This window comes from Ctenocephalides felis, unplaced genomic scaffold, assembly GCF_003426905.1.
Source record: "Ctenocephalides felis isolate EL2017-DRISC unplaced genomic scaffold, ASM342690v1 CF-g0.4_SCAFFOLD_01886, whole genome shotgun sequence".
Lineage (NCBI taxonomy): Eukaryota > Metazoa > Arthropoda > Insecta > Siphonaptera > Pulicidae > Ctenocephalides > Ctenocephalides felis.
Window position 1 is genome coordinate 41,690,169 of NW_020538040.1, and position 17,137 is coordinate 41,707,305.

The following is a 17,137-nucleotide window of genomic DNA, read 5'->3' on the forward strand; positions in this document are numbered from 1 at the left end:
TCGAATTTCCATGCTCCAAAGAGCTCAAATGGTTCCAAATTGATAAAAAAACATTCTCTGAAAGATTTAGTTCTTAATGTTGTCTTTTAGATAGAGCGCAATTCAATCAAGTTGAATCAGTTTCATGGAATTGCGGACTCTGTAAAAGTTATTAAGGACCATATTAAGGACCACCCTAATATATATATATATATATATATATATATATATATATATATATGTATATGTTTGAATAAAAATATATAACTTACGTGGATGGATCAATCGTTAAAGTATCAGCATAAATCTGCAAGAATTGCCCTCCAAGAACATATCCCACGGCTGGTCCAATAATCGACATCGTATAGTAAATTCCTGTAAATGACACATAAATAGAAAATTTTTCAAAATGTATAAACATCTTGTCACTAAAAATATGATAAAAAAATGTGAATAAAAAATACTCTCAAATTGAATCAAATGAAAGGTTAGTCACTTCTCCTAGGTGCAAGGCTGCAAGAGAGAACCCGAACCATGTTAACAGTTCTCCTAGTAGAACATATGTTACATTTCTTTTCTTATTCCATAATCAGTATTTTATTGATATTGAAATTACTTCAGTTAAATACATCTATTTTAGAAAATAATTTTAAATGATTATTATACCTAACGATCGTATTATATACGATCAGAAGCTTTTTGTTATAAATGTAATAATGGTCATTGAAAATAAGCAGTTGTTTTTTAATCCAAAAATTAGTATTTGATATATCAAATAAGATATTAAAAATAAAAATTCCAAAAATATTTGTAAGATTCATATTACTAAGGTGAGCATACGTCCCGGTCTGGCCAGAACAGTCCCGGAATTTCATCTTGTGTTCCCGATGTTTCTTAAATCAATATTTGTCCCAAATTTAGATTTTTTGGCCTGGATAGTCCCGGGGTATCGAAAAGTATAGTATTGATATTACAACTAGTGATTAAATTACAACAAACCATCAAATATATGAAAATACGTAATGCTTATATGAAAGAATGAGAAAATTTCCGAATGCAAAGTTTCAAAGGCGGGTTAAATAAATAGGCTTCTGACATTAGTAATTTCGAACTATCATTTTCAATTTAGCAAATATTAGCAAAATTTGTGAAAACGAACTTTTTGGCTGCCGGGCACAAGTGTTAATTTTTCACCAATAAATTAATTATTTACAAAATTTTATACAAGGCTTAGAAACAAAAAAAAAACAAAGTTCTAAGTAAAAACGAATAATTCTGATTAAAAAATTTGAGAAAAATGATAAGCATAACTACGAATTGGCGCCCCGATTTTACCAAAATTTAATTTTAAAAAATATGGTTACTTTATATAATGCTTAGTAAAATTTTTTAAAAAAAGGACTTTTAAACCTTTCAAATTCAAAATGCGTGATTAGTTTAGGATTTATTTCAAGCTTCAATCTGTTTATTGATTTTAATAATCGAATACTTCCAGCTACTTGCCTCAAGGCACAATGACATCCACCAATAGTCATTTTCCTCATCCCAAACATTAAATAAACAGCCGTTTAATACCGCCTAAGGCAACTTTTCATTCGTTCAGTCGACTGACGCAAAGAGCAACACCTTATTTTCACCTCCCACGTGATATTAAGCAGGATTTATACGTCCCCGGGGGGTAGTTTTTTAAAATATTTTCATATTAACACTAGCGAAAAGGTAGGAGAGACCGATGTGCGTATATTTGTGCACAAGGGCGCGATTGCATGGGAGACCTTGGCGCAATTTGCTGATCTGGTTTTGCTTTTAGCAAACGCGCGCCGAGGGTGATGGGCCGTGCGGGCCTCATGTGGATATCCGTGCAGTGGAATACAACTCGGATAATTAGAGAAGATTCACCACTTGCGATAATACAAATTATTAAATAAGCTGGATTCATTCAATATTATGTTACATGTAATATTTTCAAATAATACTGACATTTTAAGTATAATTTGAAAATATTGTTATTTGAAAATATTTGATTTAGTTGTCTTTTAAACATTATTACATACAGGGTGTCTCAAAACACAACGTATAGCCGGTATTGGTAGAAACTATCATGAAAAAAATCTCATGCACTTTGAAAGTTAAGAGCTTTAAGTCAATCGAGAGCTGCAGTTAACATGTGACCATTTTTTGATTATTGGAGTAAATTTGTATTATTTTTGCTCATTTAAACTTTATACCCGTTATCCTAAATAGCATTTTTAGAACCACAGTAAAAAATAATGAAATTGCCCAAGTTTTCTAGAATTAAGACCACTTTTTAGAAAATTTCACTAATTAATTAATGAATTTATATATATATATATATATATTTATTATAATATCAATATATCAATATTATAATATTATTGAATCATAATAACAACAACCAATAATCAAAAAATGGTCACATTTTAACTACAGCTTTCGGTTGTACGTAAAAGCTCTTAACTTTCAAAGTGCATGAGAATTTTTTTTAGTGCTATTAATACTGGCTTTACGCTGTGTTTTAAAAAAATGTATTAGTTTCTTGCGAAAGCTCGCAAATTTATTCACGATTGCAAAATGGTGCAATACTTATTACTTTCATACTAAAAAAAACGAGTAAAAAATAAAACAAAAAAAAAAGAATAACCCCAATAACCGAGAAATGGTCACATTTTGACAAAAACTCATGGTTGTACATAAAACCTCATAATTTTCAAACTAAATGGGATATTTTTTTAAATTTTTTCTTGATAGTTACAATTAATGGTGTCACCCAGTTTTGTCTTGACGTTGAGTCATGAGATAACCTGTATATGAACAATTAAAAATATTTAGTACATAATTGTAGGTTTCAGCTATTTTTAAAACAAATATTAAAAATCGAAAGCTAAATAGCAATTCTAATAATTAATATATCAGTATAAGAAAATATATAAAATTTCTACTATGAGATATGATAAAAAAATAAAAAACTAAACAATCAAACTAAATAACTTTTTGTTAAATTTTATGCGAACGACTTTTTTAAAATAAAAATAACCCAATTTACGTCCAATTATATCAGCCATCGGCCAATAAAAATCCCGTAGAAATCGGTTTAGCCGTTTTAAAGAACAGACCAACAAAAAATAAAAAAAATGTTAATTTTGTATATTATATATAAGGTTCATATGTATCAAATGAAAACGTATATTCAAATATTACAGCAGATACTGCAATTTTATTTATACGTTTAGATATGTCAAAAAAAACGAGTTAGATCATTACATAAGAGTTTCAATCAGTCCACGATTCGCAAGAACATTCGATCGCTAATTGTTAATGTAGAGGTTTCTGCTTATGTAAAAATTTAATTTTATATATATATATATATATATATATATATAATTTTGCAATCTTACAAAATTAAAAAAATACAAAAATGCATATCTTTGTTCGGTTAGTATTGTAATGAGGCAAATTAATTGTTTTACGCTAATCATACACCTACTAAAATTTAAATTGGAATAAAATGAAAGGATATTGATAGTAGTAATATTAGTAATTTTTTTTACGAATTTCGTCTTAAGTAACTTGGATGCTACTGCTCTTGAGTATTAGAGGGGCTCTGTTAGCCCGCAGAGGTTTTGGAAAGGTAACGCTGTTTTGAAGGGTGACATTTCACGGTGGATAAACATTTGTAATAAAAACAAATCATCCGGAAAGCGCAGGTATTTTCCATTGCACTCAATCGAAATTAATATTGTGATGAACTGTCCATACGTTTGATTAAAATCATCTAATGTTTTGTTATTATAATAAAACTTGACTAAATTCTGTTTACAGTCTAAAAATACATTTATTGATGTAATAAGTAATAGTGCACTATTAATTATTTATTATTCAGGTTAGTGAATTTTTTAAATTTATTGAATTTTAAGTTAATATAGAGAAGTGGTTTTCATCTTCTAGATAAGTTTCATCAAAAGCGTGTAGATACTACATGCTCACACACATGTTTTTAAGATATGTCGAAAAAACAAATGATATTTAAAAATAAAATATTTTCAATTTTAAAATGAAAATTAAGTTCACTGACCTAGGTAAACGCTTGACATTTTTTTGGAAACATTTTCATCTATGAAAGTGACTCCCAGCGTAAAAAGAGGAGCACTACCAGCCCCATGTAAAAGCTGTGCTACGAAGAATAGCCACCAAACATTTGCCTCTTCTGCAACTATAGGTACTTGTTGATTGTCTTGAAACGTCAATGCCTGACAATTCTGCAAATAAAACGTCAATTAGATAATTTCAATAAAGCTGAACAAATACCATTTACGTAGGTCATTAGTCTAATTTATAGTTTACAAAAAACGATTTTTTTTCCGCAAGATTTTAACCGGTTTCAAATTTTCATATAAAACTATTTTTGAAAACCGTTTTCCGAACAGTATTTTCTCCAATAGGCTGATTTTAATTGGTTCCGGTTTTTCATATAAAACTTGTTGCTCGAATAATTCAAACAAAATTTTTTTACAAAAATTTTGAGTTATTAAAAGTAGTTGTTGACTGAAATGATTTACTATTTAATTTTATTGATTAATTTTTTTATGCAATTTAGTCGTCGAACAAAAAGCAATATTTGACTAGGATTGGATAACTTTTAAATAAACAATTAATTATCCGTTGTTTGCGCCTGATTTTTATACTCGAGTGTAAATATTTCAAAAATTTTGAAACAAGAAACGCGGTATCGATTTGCAACAGTGTTTTCATCAATCTAGTACATTTGGCTACATTTGTTATTTCAAATTTTGTATACTTTTATTCATACATTGAAAACCGGTATTCTAGTAAGAACCGGTTTTCGAATATCATAATTTTCTCCTGGAAACTAGATTTAAAACCGGTATCTAAAAATTGAAAAACCTTAGGAGGTAGAATGAGCTTTTGAGATTGATTTTTAAATAACAAATTATAAATATTATATTTTTTGCGTATAAATTTGAATGTAGTTTAACACTTTCGACTCGGGAGTCGGACTGCCAGTCGGTACGCTGCGCTCGGAATATTATAGTGCTATACTTATCTCTCAACTCGGAATTTTTTTTTTGTATCGGATTTTTTCAAAATGTGGTTATATTGCTTTTAAATATAGTTATTATGATAATAAAATAGAAAATTTTGAGAATTAAAAAAAATTGCACTCAAAACCATGCTATATTGTTTAAAAAACCATTTCTTCACAGATCTTTATTAGAATTATGGGGATCATGAGCTAATAAATTAATTTTGTTATATATTTATTTATAAAATTGATAAATCAATCAATAAATGAATGTAATAGTAAATTAATTTTTAAAAAATAAAAAAAAATTAAATGTAAGTTTAGTTTGCGACGAGTCGTCGCCGACACGATTTGCCGCCGGAGTGGCGGCATCCGAGCTTAACGGTAAAACATCATGCCGCCGGAGCGGCGGCATCCGAGCGCAACGGTAAAATGACTATGCCGCCGGAGCGGCGGCATCCGAGTCGAAAGGGTTAAATGTTTTTCTAAAAAAAAAATAATAATTTCAATATGTCGTCTAAGAATAAACACTTATTTGAATGATAGTAGAAATTTGTTTTGGGATCAAATAATCAAAAAAAAAACTAAATTCAAATATTCTCAGTTACTATATGTATAACATACATTTTCTCGCAAATATATAATTCTTATACTCGATTTAAGAAGGCTTAAAGATTTATTGTTGAGTTTTTATCATTTTGTTAATCAATTTAATTTTTATATTAATATCATCTTATAATTATAAAGATATTGATATAAAAATTTAACTTATAAAAAATCACATTATAAATATAAATATAAATGTAACTTAAAAAATCTCGCGAAGAAGTGATTCGTTGCTTTGTCATAAAAGCAAAATTCGAGATTCTGGCGATTGAGAGACGAGGTTCATCCAATATCAATTGTAACAAGGATTATTGTCGTATGTGAAGTCGCATTAAACTATTATACAAATGTTTATAGTAAATTATTTTTAAGTTAAAAGTTCCAATTCAATAATATTAATGTTTTGCATTGGTTCATGCAATGTGGGACAAAGTTGAAATTTTATGGATAAAAATGATCCCGAAAAAGATGCAGTTGGTCGAGCATCAGAACTATTTGATGAAACATGTATAACTCATTACTCGCAATACTATAATAAGTTGAAGGAAAAATAATTCTCATTCGACAGTTTTTAATCGTGGCATTGAACGGCAACCTTTTCACCTTTTCATTGAACGGCAATCGTGGCAAGAAAACGGCACCTTTTTGATATTCATTAGTAATCCTATAATATGTACAATTACTCGTAGGCTTTATTTAAATTTTTTCATATCAAGACTACATATCTATAAGCTAAACATATCCAACCTCGAAACCACTGGGTGACCATTCGACCTTTTATTCTTTTGTAATAAACCATTAAAATTACTGAATGTTGTTTATAACGACAGATAATTGTAAACATAATTGTACAGATAAATGTAATTTATAAATGTAAATAAAAAAAATCGTCAGTTTTTGAAACGTAAAAACTAGTATAATGATGATTTAGTTTTTTTTATATGGTAATATGCTGTTTAAGCAGAATATGAATTTGGTCTTAGCAATAAAGTTTTATTTATTTTTATTATCAAACAAAAAAACACTGTGCTGGAACCAATTAATGGCATTTCAATGTACTTATATGGTATGGAAAAAATTGCTTTAAGATACGAGCAAATCGTCATGCGAGCGTGGTTACGGAATGAATTAAGGGGGTATTCTACTGTAGAAGCATGAATTTTGCCCGGTTTTTGAAGCGCTGTATAAAGGAAACAAATAATATTTTTACTATCGATTTTTTTATGATTTGTTTATTGATATTTTATTATTACATAAAAAAATTATTAAAGAAAAAAAATTAGAATTCCCAAAGTTATGAGCAGTCAAAGTGAGGGCTCAAAAAAAAAGGAGGGTGTCCTGGCGTGCATGATTCCAACCCTCCTGGTGATCCGAAACATAAAAAATAGATGGATTCTTAATTATTATAGATGCCGCTATCGTATGAACCTTGGATAAGTTAAAAAAAAGTTTTGTTTGAATGGCGGCAGTTTGAAAAAAAAAAATTTTTTTATGTTTTTTTTAACAATTCCGAATTTTTTAAAAATACTAAATGAAAAGTTATAGTTTTGGGAAAGGTCCATGCGATAAAGCGATGTATAGAGAAGATCCTCTCCAAATTTGAAGTAAATCGGTTAATTAGAACTCGAGATATCTTTACCGCCAGCTCCAAAAAAGTAGTTCCGAGAAAAGCGCGTTCAAAGTTTTGAGACTCGGTCGGACCCGAACCGAGGCCACGTCACTAAAACGGATATAACTCAGGAAATAATAGTAATTTTCCTTAAATCGAAAAATCCTTTTAATGACATATTTTTGAATAACTAAACTTTGAAAATATGAAAGAAATTTTTTTTCGATTTTTTCAAAATTCTACAGTAGAATACCCCCTTAAGCTCGTAAGGCGGCCACTGTATAACTTATATCGCTTACCGTATCCTGCATAAGTCCTAAATTGATTTCTTGAGTAAAGTTATTGCATAGCGGCACCGTTTTCCCTTCAGCCCTTGCTGGTCCAACCAAAAAGTGTGGCAACGAAAAGCACAGGGCGCCTGCTCCGAGCAGTAGAACACCCAGGCCCAGCCATCGCGGCTTTGAAGCCATGGCGCGACCTCCTAGGTAAGTGACTGGTACCAGGCAAAGGAAAGACGCCATATCGTAACCACCAGCCACCAGTCCGGTTTGTTTCGATCGTAGACCAAAACGGCGCTCTATTGTCGTTATTACCACGTTTACGAAACCGTTAACGATCATTCCTGGAATAAATGTAATGCAGATTGTTAGACTAATTTATTTTATTTTAATTTATTTAAACAAAGACAATTTACGTTTGAAACAAGTAGGTAAAATATAGTCATACCTACATGCTACTATATTTGCTATAGTAGTTTGAAATTGTAACTCAAAAATCCGAACATTACGCTACTCGTTCGTTTTCAATGATGTTTGATAAATCCACTCGAAATAGCATCAATAACTAATTAATTAATTTATATTTTATTGATTAAGTCGATTATTTACATATATATATATATATATATATATATATATAGAAGTTTATGTAACTTGCCCCAAGGCAAAATACCAATACCAACTAGTTTAGTTTGGGTTTTATATTCAATCGCAATCTTGAAATCGCATTTATCTCGGGAAATAAATACTTTATTTCTAATAAATAAATCACTGATATTACGAAATTTATAGTATTTGTAGTTTATTTATTTGATTTAAGTGGAAATCGGTACAATGCTAATCGTATTGTGCACAAAGCCCTTTGGGGTATTTTCTGAAGTTTCTAAAACCTAATATTTATAAAGATGTCAATATGAACTTACTAAACAAACAGAGATATCAATATAAAATATTTTACTTAATTCTATAAGTTTTGTTAAACCGCTCTAGTATAAAAGAGTTCAGTTTTATAGAATACAAATATAGATCCTTTTATAAAACTGAAAAAAATTTCTAAGTTTATAGAGTTAAAATGAAATACTTGACTTCTTTCCATAGAGTGAATTCTAAATTATTATTTTGATTCTATTTTTTTTTTCTCTTTTCTCATGTAACAATAGGTTATAAGATTTCATTGTATCTTGATTGCTATTTTAAGGAAATAAAAAATGTTTATGGAGTTGAAGAGAGAGACACAATGCATTAAAATTAAATTTTCAAAATGAGTATAATTTTAACAAATAATAAAATTGATAAAAAAAATTAGATAATTATGTAGTAACGCGATTTTGACCTTGGTTTATGAATGCACGATTTATCATGCATTGCTGTAATTTTAATACAATTTACTTTTATATAGGCACATCTAAATATATAAATAATTCGCGTATGTCACGGAACCATTTTTATCTTGGTATTATATTATATTTTTAAAAGAATCTTTTGCTTTTATAAATATGTTCATAAAAAACTCAGTGATGATTTTCACTGTACTAGACATATTTTCTAGGAAAATTTCTAGGTTTCATAATTCCGGGTTTCTGATAGAATATACTAAAAGAAAAGCCAAACTATGACATAATTGGCAATATTTTTGGTAATGTGTGTATTTTAGATATCGAACGTAGTTAAATTAGTCTTTCAATAATAGATTTGGAAAAATATGCGGAAATATAATTTATGTTATAAATGATGATGTATCTTAAAAACATATGTATCTTAAAAAATAAGAAAATGGGAATTTTGTAACTTAGGAATCCATGTATATGTAATAAATATGAGATATATGCAGCTTTTTTTTGCATAGATTTATTGCCGATCAAAATAATATAAATTTTCAAGACAATATGCTGGATGTAAATGATGTGCAAACTTACGCTTACAATATAAACCACAAACAAAATATAATTACACATGTAAGATTATGTTACATATGTATACTTAAAAGTGAGTATAAATTATAGGAAAATTGTAAACAAAATCTGCGATTTAAATAAGACCACATAATTAAAAAATACCGTTTTTCATACCAATCATCAGTGGTAGTGAATTGCAAATATTTTCAGCAACGTATTGCTGGCATCGTTGGGGTTGAAAATTAAATTTAAATTTCCTGTATCAATCAATCATAATCAATCATAAAGCTTTGTTTGAATTTGATATCTTAATTAATGAATGATTGATGTATTAATAAAGATCGACTGTACGAAATTCACTTTTTATTACTGCTCGTATAAATTATATACTGCTCATATTAAATATGCTCGATTTTATAACATTGCTATTTAAATAAAAGCTATGATTCATATATTATAAAATATTAGTGATAACTTGAAATATTACAATCACAATATATTTAGTTTTATGTGTATTTATACCTATTTGTAGGGCATCAAAAAGTAAAAAATCATAATTTATTACGCTACATTCCGTAAGGAAATTTGTTTTAAATTGTTAGTTATGAAAAAATGTTAACATTAATTCGAACCGGTAGGTTTAATCAATTTTATTATTACATAAAGTTAATTTTAATGTATTTTACCATATATAACTTCACCATAAACTAATTTGTGCTAACTGTCGATTTAAAGCAGATTGTTTTTAATAAATATATAAGATTCGTAGGACTCAGTTGAAAGTTTATTTTATATTGAGAACAAATAAACAAATATCCAATACTTACTACTCGTACATAAATTACCATTAAAAATGATCGAGCAAAACGTGTTACTACTCTTTTTAATAAGTGACTACTAGTGCCTTATTTGATCATTGCGATTAGAAATTGAGGTGAGTTTTGTATAAAAAATGTTCAATTAGTTTTGTGGAAAGAAGTATCGAAAGATGTATTCAGTTTTATTAGGAATAAAATCTCGAAATCATGACCATCTTGAAAATCATGATGATCTTCAAAATATATCGACGCATATCAAGCAATATAATATTAAAAAAAAATTTTTAACATACTGCAAAATAATAGTAGGCCAGGTTGACTGTACTATCTCATACATCGTATAACCCTATATTATATATTTTTTTACTTTAAATTCTCAAATTTTATTGATGAATAATTTAGTCTTAAAATATTGTTTTGTTTCACAAAATGAAAGCAAGGACAATAGCCAAAATGTATGAATTTTAATTTTTTTTAAAGAAATTAATGTTTTTTATGTGACCCTATCATTAGACTCATTGTATAATTAAAACATATCTCAATATAAAATTCAAAATTCTACAAGTATATATATGCGTGTATGTGTGTTCGTGTGTATTTATCTATTAAATGGATTTTGTAATTTTTCCAATCGATCTTCAAATAACTAGAGTGTGACTAACGCAATCACTTACAAAGATCGTAAAGTAGGAGAACACCATGTTGTAAACTCGGAGAGGAAAAAAGGGTTTGAAACATGTGTTAAGGGAAGGAGAACTCTATCCAACAACTGATAAATTGGACTAAGAACAATCGGTTGACGCTACATTGAACTTTCATTTGTGAACATTTGTCTTACGGTAGAATTGATTTATTCCTTGTTTGCCAATTTAGGCGACATAGTTGTAGGGAAGATTTCACGAGTTACTAAATAAATTTATCAGAAGAACCTATGCGATTTCGTAATAGACAGATAGAGAAGACTGAATGTTAGAATATCAGATTGCTAATCTTTTTGATTAAAATAGAAAGGTTATTAAAAATGTTGTGTTATGATAAATTATTACCATAATGTATTTTTTATATTTTGACGCTATTTTAGGTCGCACTGCAATTTAGTAACTTTTATAACTAATGGGTCTCAATGGTACCTATAACATGTTGAGGTTCGATTTTTGTAGTTATTCTCATATTTTTGTACGTTGGCTCAAATTGATTGTTTTCTTTTCGCTACGAGCGTCGTCTACAGACGACATCTGCTTGACTGCTAGTGTTTACGAATATCAGCTATCATCTAGTATAACGAAATTTGCTTATCCTTAATCACTCTGATTGAATTTTTTGTGAATTCGAATTTGGTATCTTTAATTTTAATTTTTTTAGTGGTGTAATTTTTAATTTTTAAATACATTTTTATCGGTAATGAAAATCTGAAAATATTTTGGTAGGTTTACTGGCTCGTACAGCAGCGTCACTCTTGCAAGTAGCAAAAAGGTTAACATTCTAGATAGCTTTAGGAAAGTTTAAATATTTTATTATTTATTATATTTATATAGTTTTTCTATGTTTCAGGGATGCAGGAAATTTAACTTAAAACTTCAAGACTCCAAAAATCACATCAAGGTAAGCACAATTCTTTAACATGATGTTTTAGTTATTTATGTCTTTAATATTAAAAAACCACATATATATATATATATATATATATATATATATATTAGGGTGGTCCTTAATATGGATATTTTCAATGCTTCCAAAATGATAAAAAAAATCTCTGTGAGTTTCAGCTTTTAATATTAACTTTAAGATGGTCCGCACTCCAACCAAAGTTTCTTATGGAAATAACATGGATAAATTTACAACATAAATTTGATATATTTCTTAAAATAATTTACTTCAGAAGAAGAAAAATAATTTACTTGATCGGAGTACGGACTATCTTAAAGTCAATATTAAGATCTAAAAGTTTCAGAGAATTTGAACCCTTGGAAGCAAAAAAATTCGAAAATATATACATACTAAGGACCATCCTAAAATACATAAATATAGCGGGGTGCTCCTACCAAAAACCGGTCGTACGATTTTATTTTTTCAAAATTTAGGTCCCTACATTATAGGTCAGCAAATAGAATGATTTCTAAATGATTAATTAAATTCTTCTACCTCAGTATAAAATATTATATTTCCTAATTAGTTGATGCCTGCTAGGGTTCAACATCCAAATTAATTCGAATTATTTATAGAAATTGCATGATTCGAATCATTGGCGAATATGCCTCAAGTTTTGTAACACAATACCTAATAATACATAAGATTCGTAGAAGCGATTTTGCCACGTATCACATGTCTAAAACATTTTTAATAGTAATTTGATCGCCCTTAGATCCTTCTTACTATATGTGTACTCACTGACGTCTATTGTTCTGATTACTTGATATAAAATCTCATATTAGGTATCAGCCCTCCATGTTATCGCGAAGACCAGACAGACGATCGCAATGGGAAATATAAAGCTGACATGTCTAGTCAAAATATTATTTTCTTTCCCTAGAAACGTGTAGATTGTTCAAACAGTAGTTTCAAGTTTTATTGTGCGATTTGACGTATAAGTTTTACTGTAGTTTTTAGATAAAGGTCGAAAAAATAAAGAAAATAGAAAAGGGAATAGGTTATGGGCCCATCAGGCAATTCAATCAATTATATTGATAGCAAGACAAGAACTTGTCGTTCATTTTCACCATTTTTTTGACGTATTTTTTCTTTATAAGCTTATTCATACATTTATTATTTAAAGTTTATCCATTAAATCATTTTTGTAGTTTCAATTATAAAATATTATATGTCAAGGATGAATTTTCTTAAAGGCAAATAATCTACAATGAACTTCATGAAATCTTTTACAAGTGCCTCGTTCTAAAGTTTGAATTCATATGATATGGTGTGTGTTTAAGGCAATTTTCTTAGAGATATACATATATTCGAAACAAGATAAAACCATCGTAAAAGAAGTCAACAAACAAGAGAAAACAAAACATATTGTGTTATGATATCGAGAGATAGGAATCAAGCAAAATATATGGGTGACGGTTTGCTCACAAAAATAACACGATACCAGTGTTACAGAATAAATAGTTCATCTTCGTATTTATCTGAAATAATAAAACTGCATTTCGTCCTTTAATGGCTTGTTCAAATCACTAATAAAATAAATGAATAATGTGCACAGTAGTCATTGATATCATATCAATATTTATTTGAAAGTTTTAACTGTGATAGTTTATCATTACATAATTATTCAGTACTTTTGATTTCTTGTATCGATTTTAGTGTTTTATACACAACTTCAAATAAATATAGCAGATCTGTTAAACCTATTAATCAAATCGATTAAGTTAAATCTGAGAAAAAAAATCGGTCTTGCTATAATTGATGATCTTACTTAATTAGATATTACACAATTTTTATTATTTCATTTTTAAAATTTTACTGTTTTACATATCTTTACATGTGTAACCATTTTATCAATTAAAAAGAAATTGTGAAAAAAGATACTTATACTTATTACAATAGAAACAGTGGATGCTTGAAAAATTAAGAGTTGATGCTTAATATGTCAGATATTTTTAATCGGAATAAAAAAACGTACTATAATGTAACCTTCTAAGGTACAACGTCATACATCACATTTGATTTTATTAGGAAAGCTTTTATTGCAATATTTTTCAATTTTTGATTGATACTTTTAAATTTGTAATATTCGTTTGTTAAATATTTTATGAATTATTTATGTAAAAATCCGAAGTGTTAGCAATTTGACTCGAGGCGCAATTAGAATATACTGATAGTTCATTTTTCCACCAGACATTACAAATTTTACAAAAATTCCAAGTTTTACAAAAATTCCAAATTTTACAAAAGTCTCAAATTTTCAAAAATTCGAAAAAATAAATTTTTAAAATATTTTACTACATTTAATGTTCTTTTAAAATAAAAAAAGTATTATAAACAATAAGTTTATTCATAACTCGGGGTTCTAGCAAACTGACTATTTCAAAATACATACACTAATAGTTTTCTTTTAGCTTAAACTTTTCTTAGTATTACCATAATATCTTAGGATTTATTATGTTGCACACGTTATTTATTGATAGTAAATACTACTATTGGATCATAAAACTTTCCTTTCTATTCCAGTTGTATATAGCTTAAGTCTTAAGAGTTTATGCAAACAAAATACATTTCTTATGAGTTTTAGTAAGAAATATTTTTTCCAGCATCCCGATCTTTTAATCCCTATTTTAATAAAACATAAAACGCATGAAAACTTTAAAACTATTTTTTTTATAAAAAGCCTTATTTTCTACATGAATCAGTAATTGCAAATAAAACTGCCACAATACGTTGTTCCTAAGTATTACGCGGCCTCATTTTAATATTTCATAATTTATAATATATGTTCTATTATTCATATTGCGTGTATTTTCTGCAACGTGAAAAAATAACTTTTATGTATTATCATAAAAAAGTTTTATACCCGAGTACAATATGAGTAAGGGTACACAATCTTGTTTAAACTTCAGGCGTTAAATTAAAAATTCTAGCAAGTTATGCATAATTGAGAAAAAACAAGGTAAACATACTCTTATCTTTTATCCGGAAGGAAGGTAACTACTATTTTTGGGCTCTAAACAATATTCAACATTCTAAAAATAATATTTGTAAGTAAAAGTTAAATATTGGTTATTCGATTGAGTTTAATACTTTGAATATTGTCCCCAATCCTTCGAGTCCTCGAAATAATAATATTCATTTTAAAAAATTACTATGATTTGTGTTAATAAATATAATTAAAAAATTGATTTATGTATGTCAATAGAAATAATAATTATCAATTATACAAATAATATTTTTTTACGGAAAAATCAGTAATTTTTATCATACTTTCTAACACAATACGCATTTTTAAAATCTGTATTAAAATTATTATATATCTATCGGTAAGTTCCAAAAACTTTTCGACATTTATATATGCACAGGATACATGTATATTAGGGTAGACCTTAATATGGACATTTTCGAATTTCCTTGCTCCCAGGGGCTCAAATGGTTCCAAATTGATAAAAAAAAATCTCTACAAGTTTTAGCTCTTAATATTGACTTTTAGATAGAGCGCAATTCAATCAAAGTTTCGTATGGAATTAGCATGGAAAAAAATTCAAAAATTTTCAAAATGCTTATTAGATATAACTTATGACATGAGTTGTCACTTTTGATTCACTTATCACTAAGTTATATCTAAAAGACATTTTTAAAAAAATTTAATTTTTTTTCATGCGAAACTTTAATTGAACTGCGCTCTATCTAAAAGTCAATATTAAGAGCTAAAACTTTTAGAGTTTTTTTTTATCAATTTTGAACTATTTGAGCTCCTGGAGCAAGAAAATTCGAAAACGTCCATATTAAGGACCACCCTAATGTATATAGATATATTTTTGAAACTTTTATACGGCTCATTATTCCAACCGTTTAAATAGTATTTATAATCTGATTGTTTAAATATACTGTAAATAATAATAAAAAATATTGTTAAACTAGATTCTTTAATAGGCCTTTACTATTTTAGGATGCTTGTAAAAACGGTGAACTCTTTTGTTCTCGATTTATCTACATTATCAAAGAAAACTTTCAATAATTAATTACAAAGAAACGATCCATCTAATTTTCACCAAAAACTATCTGCACGATTCCCAACTATTCTTTCAAACAGCTTTTGAATTTTGTAATATTTTAATTAGTCGTGAATTGCACTTATCTGCTAAGTCAATCGTCTCGCGAAACTGATCGATGCAAATCTTTATTATCAAATCGCTTTTAAAATTTAAAAATTGGTATAGCAATTTTTGAGAAAACGTCGATGAAAGTTAAATTTTGGTTTATCAAAAACTTTTTCAAATTCATGTGTTAAACGATTTAGAATGACTTGAAATGTCAGGAAAACATAAAATTAGCAAACCGGATTTTCTGGCTAAAAGAAACTTTTTTCGAAGTTAATAATGTAAACTATATATATTTTACCGCGTCATTTTTATCCATTTTTTAGTTATTTAAATATAGTAAAATCAAAATTTTTCTTTAAATATAATTTAATATTTTTAATTGTTCAGTATAGTCTACTCACAACTTTATTAAATATTATTTTAATAAAATACGACAAACACATACGATTGTTTTTATCATACAAATTCAATTCGGAATGTGTTTCTAGAAGATGCATATATGTACATTTCTACATAATTTAAAATATCCATATTACTAAAAAAAATGAATAATAATTTTCAAAAACGTGAATATATGGCGATGTACCACGGGGTAGGTAAAAAGCATTATAGTGAAGCGAACCGGCTCAGGTGTTGCAAGCTCGCTGCGGACTATTCATGCACACTTAGCCCGCGGGCTTTTATGTGTTTGTTTGGGAGCTTTACCTTTATAAAAGCTCTCGCGGTTGTTACGCGAGACGTATCGCAATATCTTGCGAAACCAAAACAATGTATACAAAAACTTCTGCAAGTCTAACGATATGATAATAGGGAAATATGATATAGTAACATACGTAGTTTGAAATTCTAACTTCCGTCACAAATAAGCGAATCAAATTTTTAACGTCTATTATGGTGATAAAAAAATATACAAGAGGTTTCTTTCTTCAGGAATAATGAAAATGTTTTTTTTTTCAAGAAAAGTTCGTACATTATTTTTGAACAAATATTTGAAAATTTCTAAATTATTGATACTAAAAATTTCTCTTTAATAAACAAGTAGTAATTCTAATTTATTATTAAAAATTTAGAAAATTATTATTTTTTCATTATTTTTATATTTAACAGCAATCTGAGCTATTTAGTTTAATTTAT

General features: G+C 27.9%; 1 protein-coding gene across 1 annotated transcript in view; it reads right to left on the bottom strand.

Moving 5' to 3' along the window:
- The window catches only part of LOC113374981 (solute carrier organic anion transporter family member 4A1), a 65,314-nt gene that overhangs the window by 24,676 nt on the left and 23,501 nt on the right, over positions 1–17,137 (bottom strand). The window contains exons 2-4 of the mRNA XM_026614936.1: positions 7,556–7,878; positions 4,073–4,256; positions 252–354 (exon numbers count right to left, since the gene is read on the bottom strand). Of these exons, the coding sequence (XP_026470721.1) occupies positions 252–354; positions 4,073–4,256; positions 7,556–7,878 (610 nt within the window). The remainder of the gene's footprint in view (positions 1–251; positions 355–4,072; positions 4,257–7,555; positions 7,879–17,137) is intronic.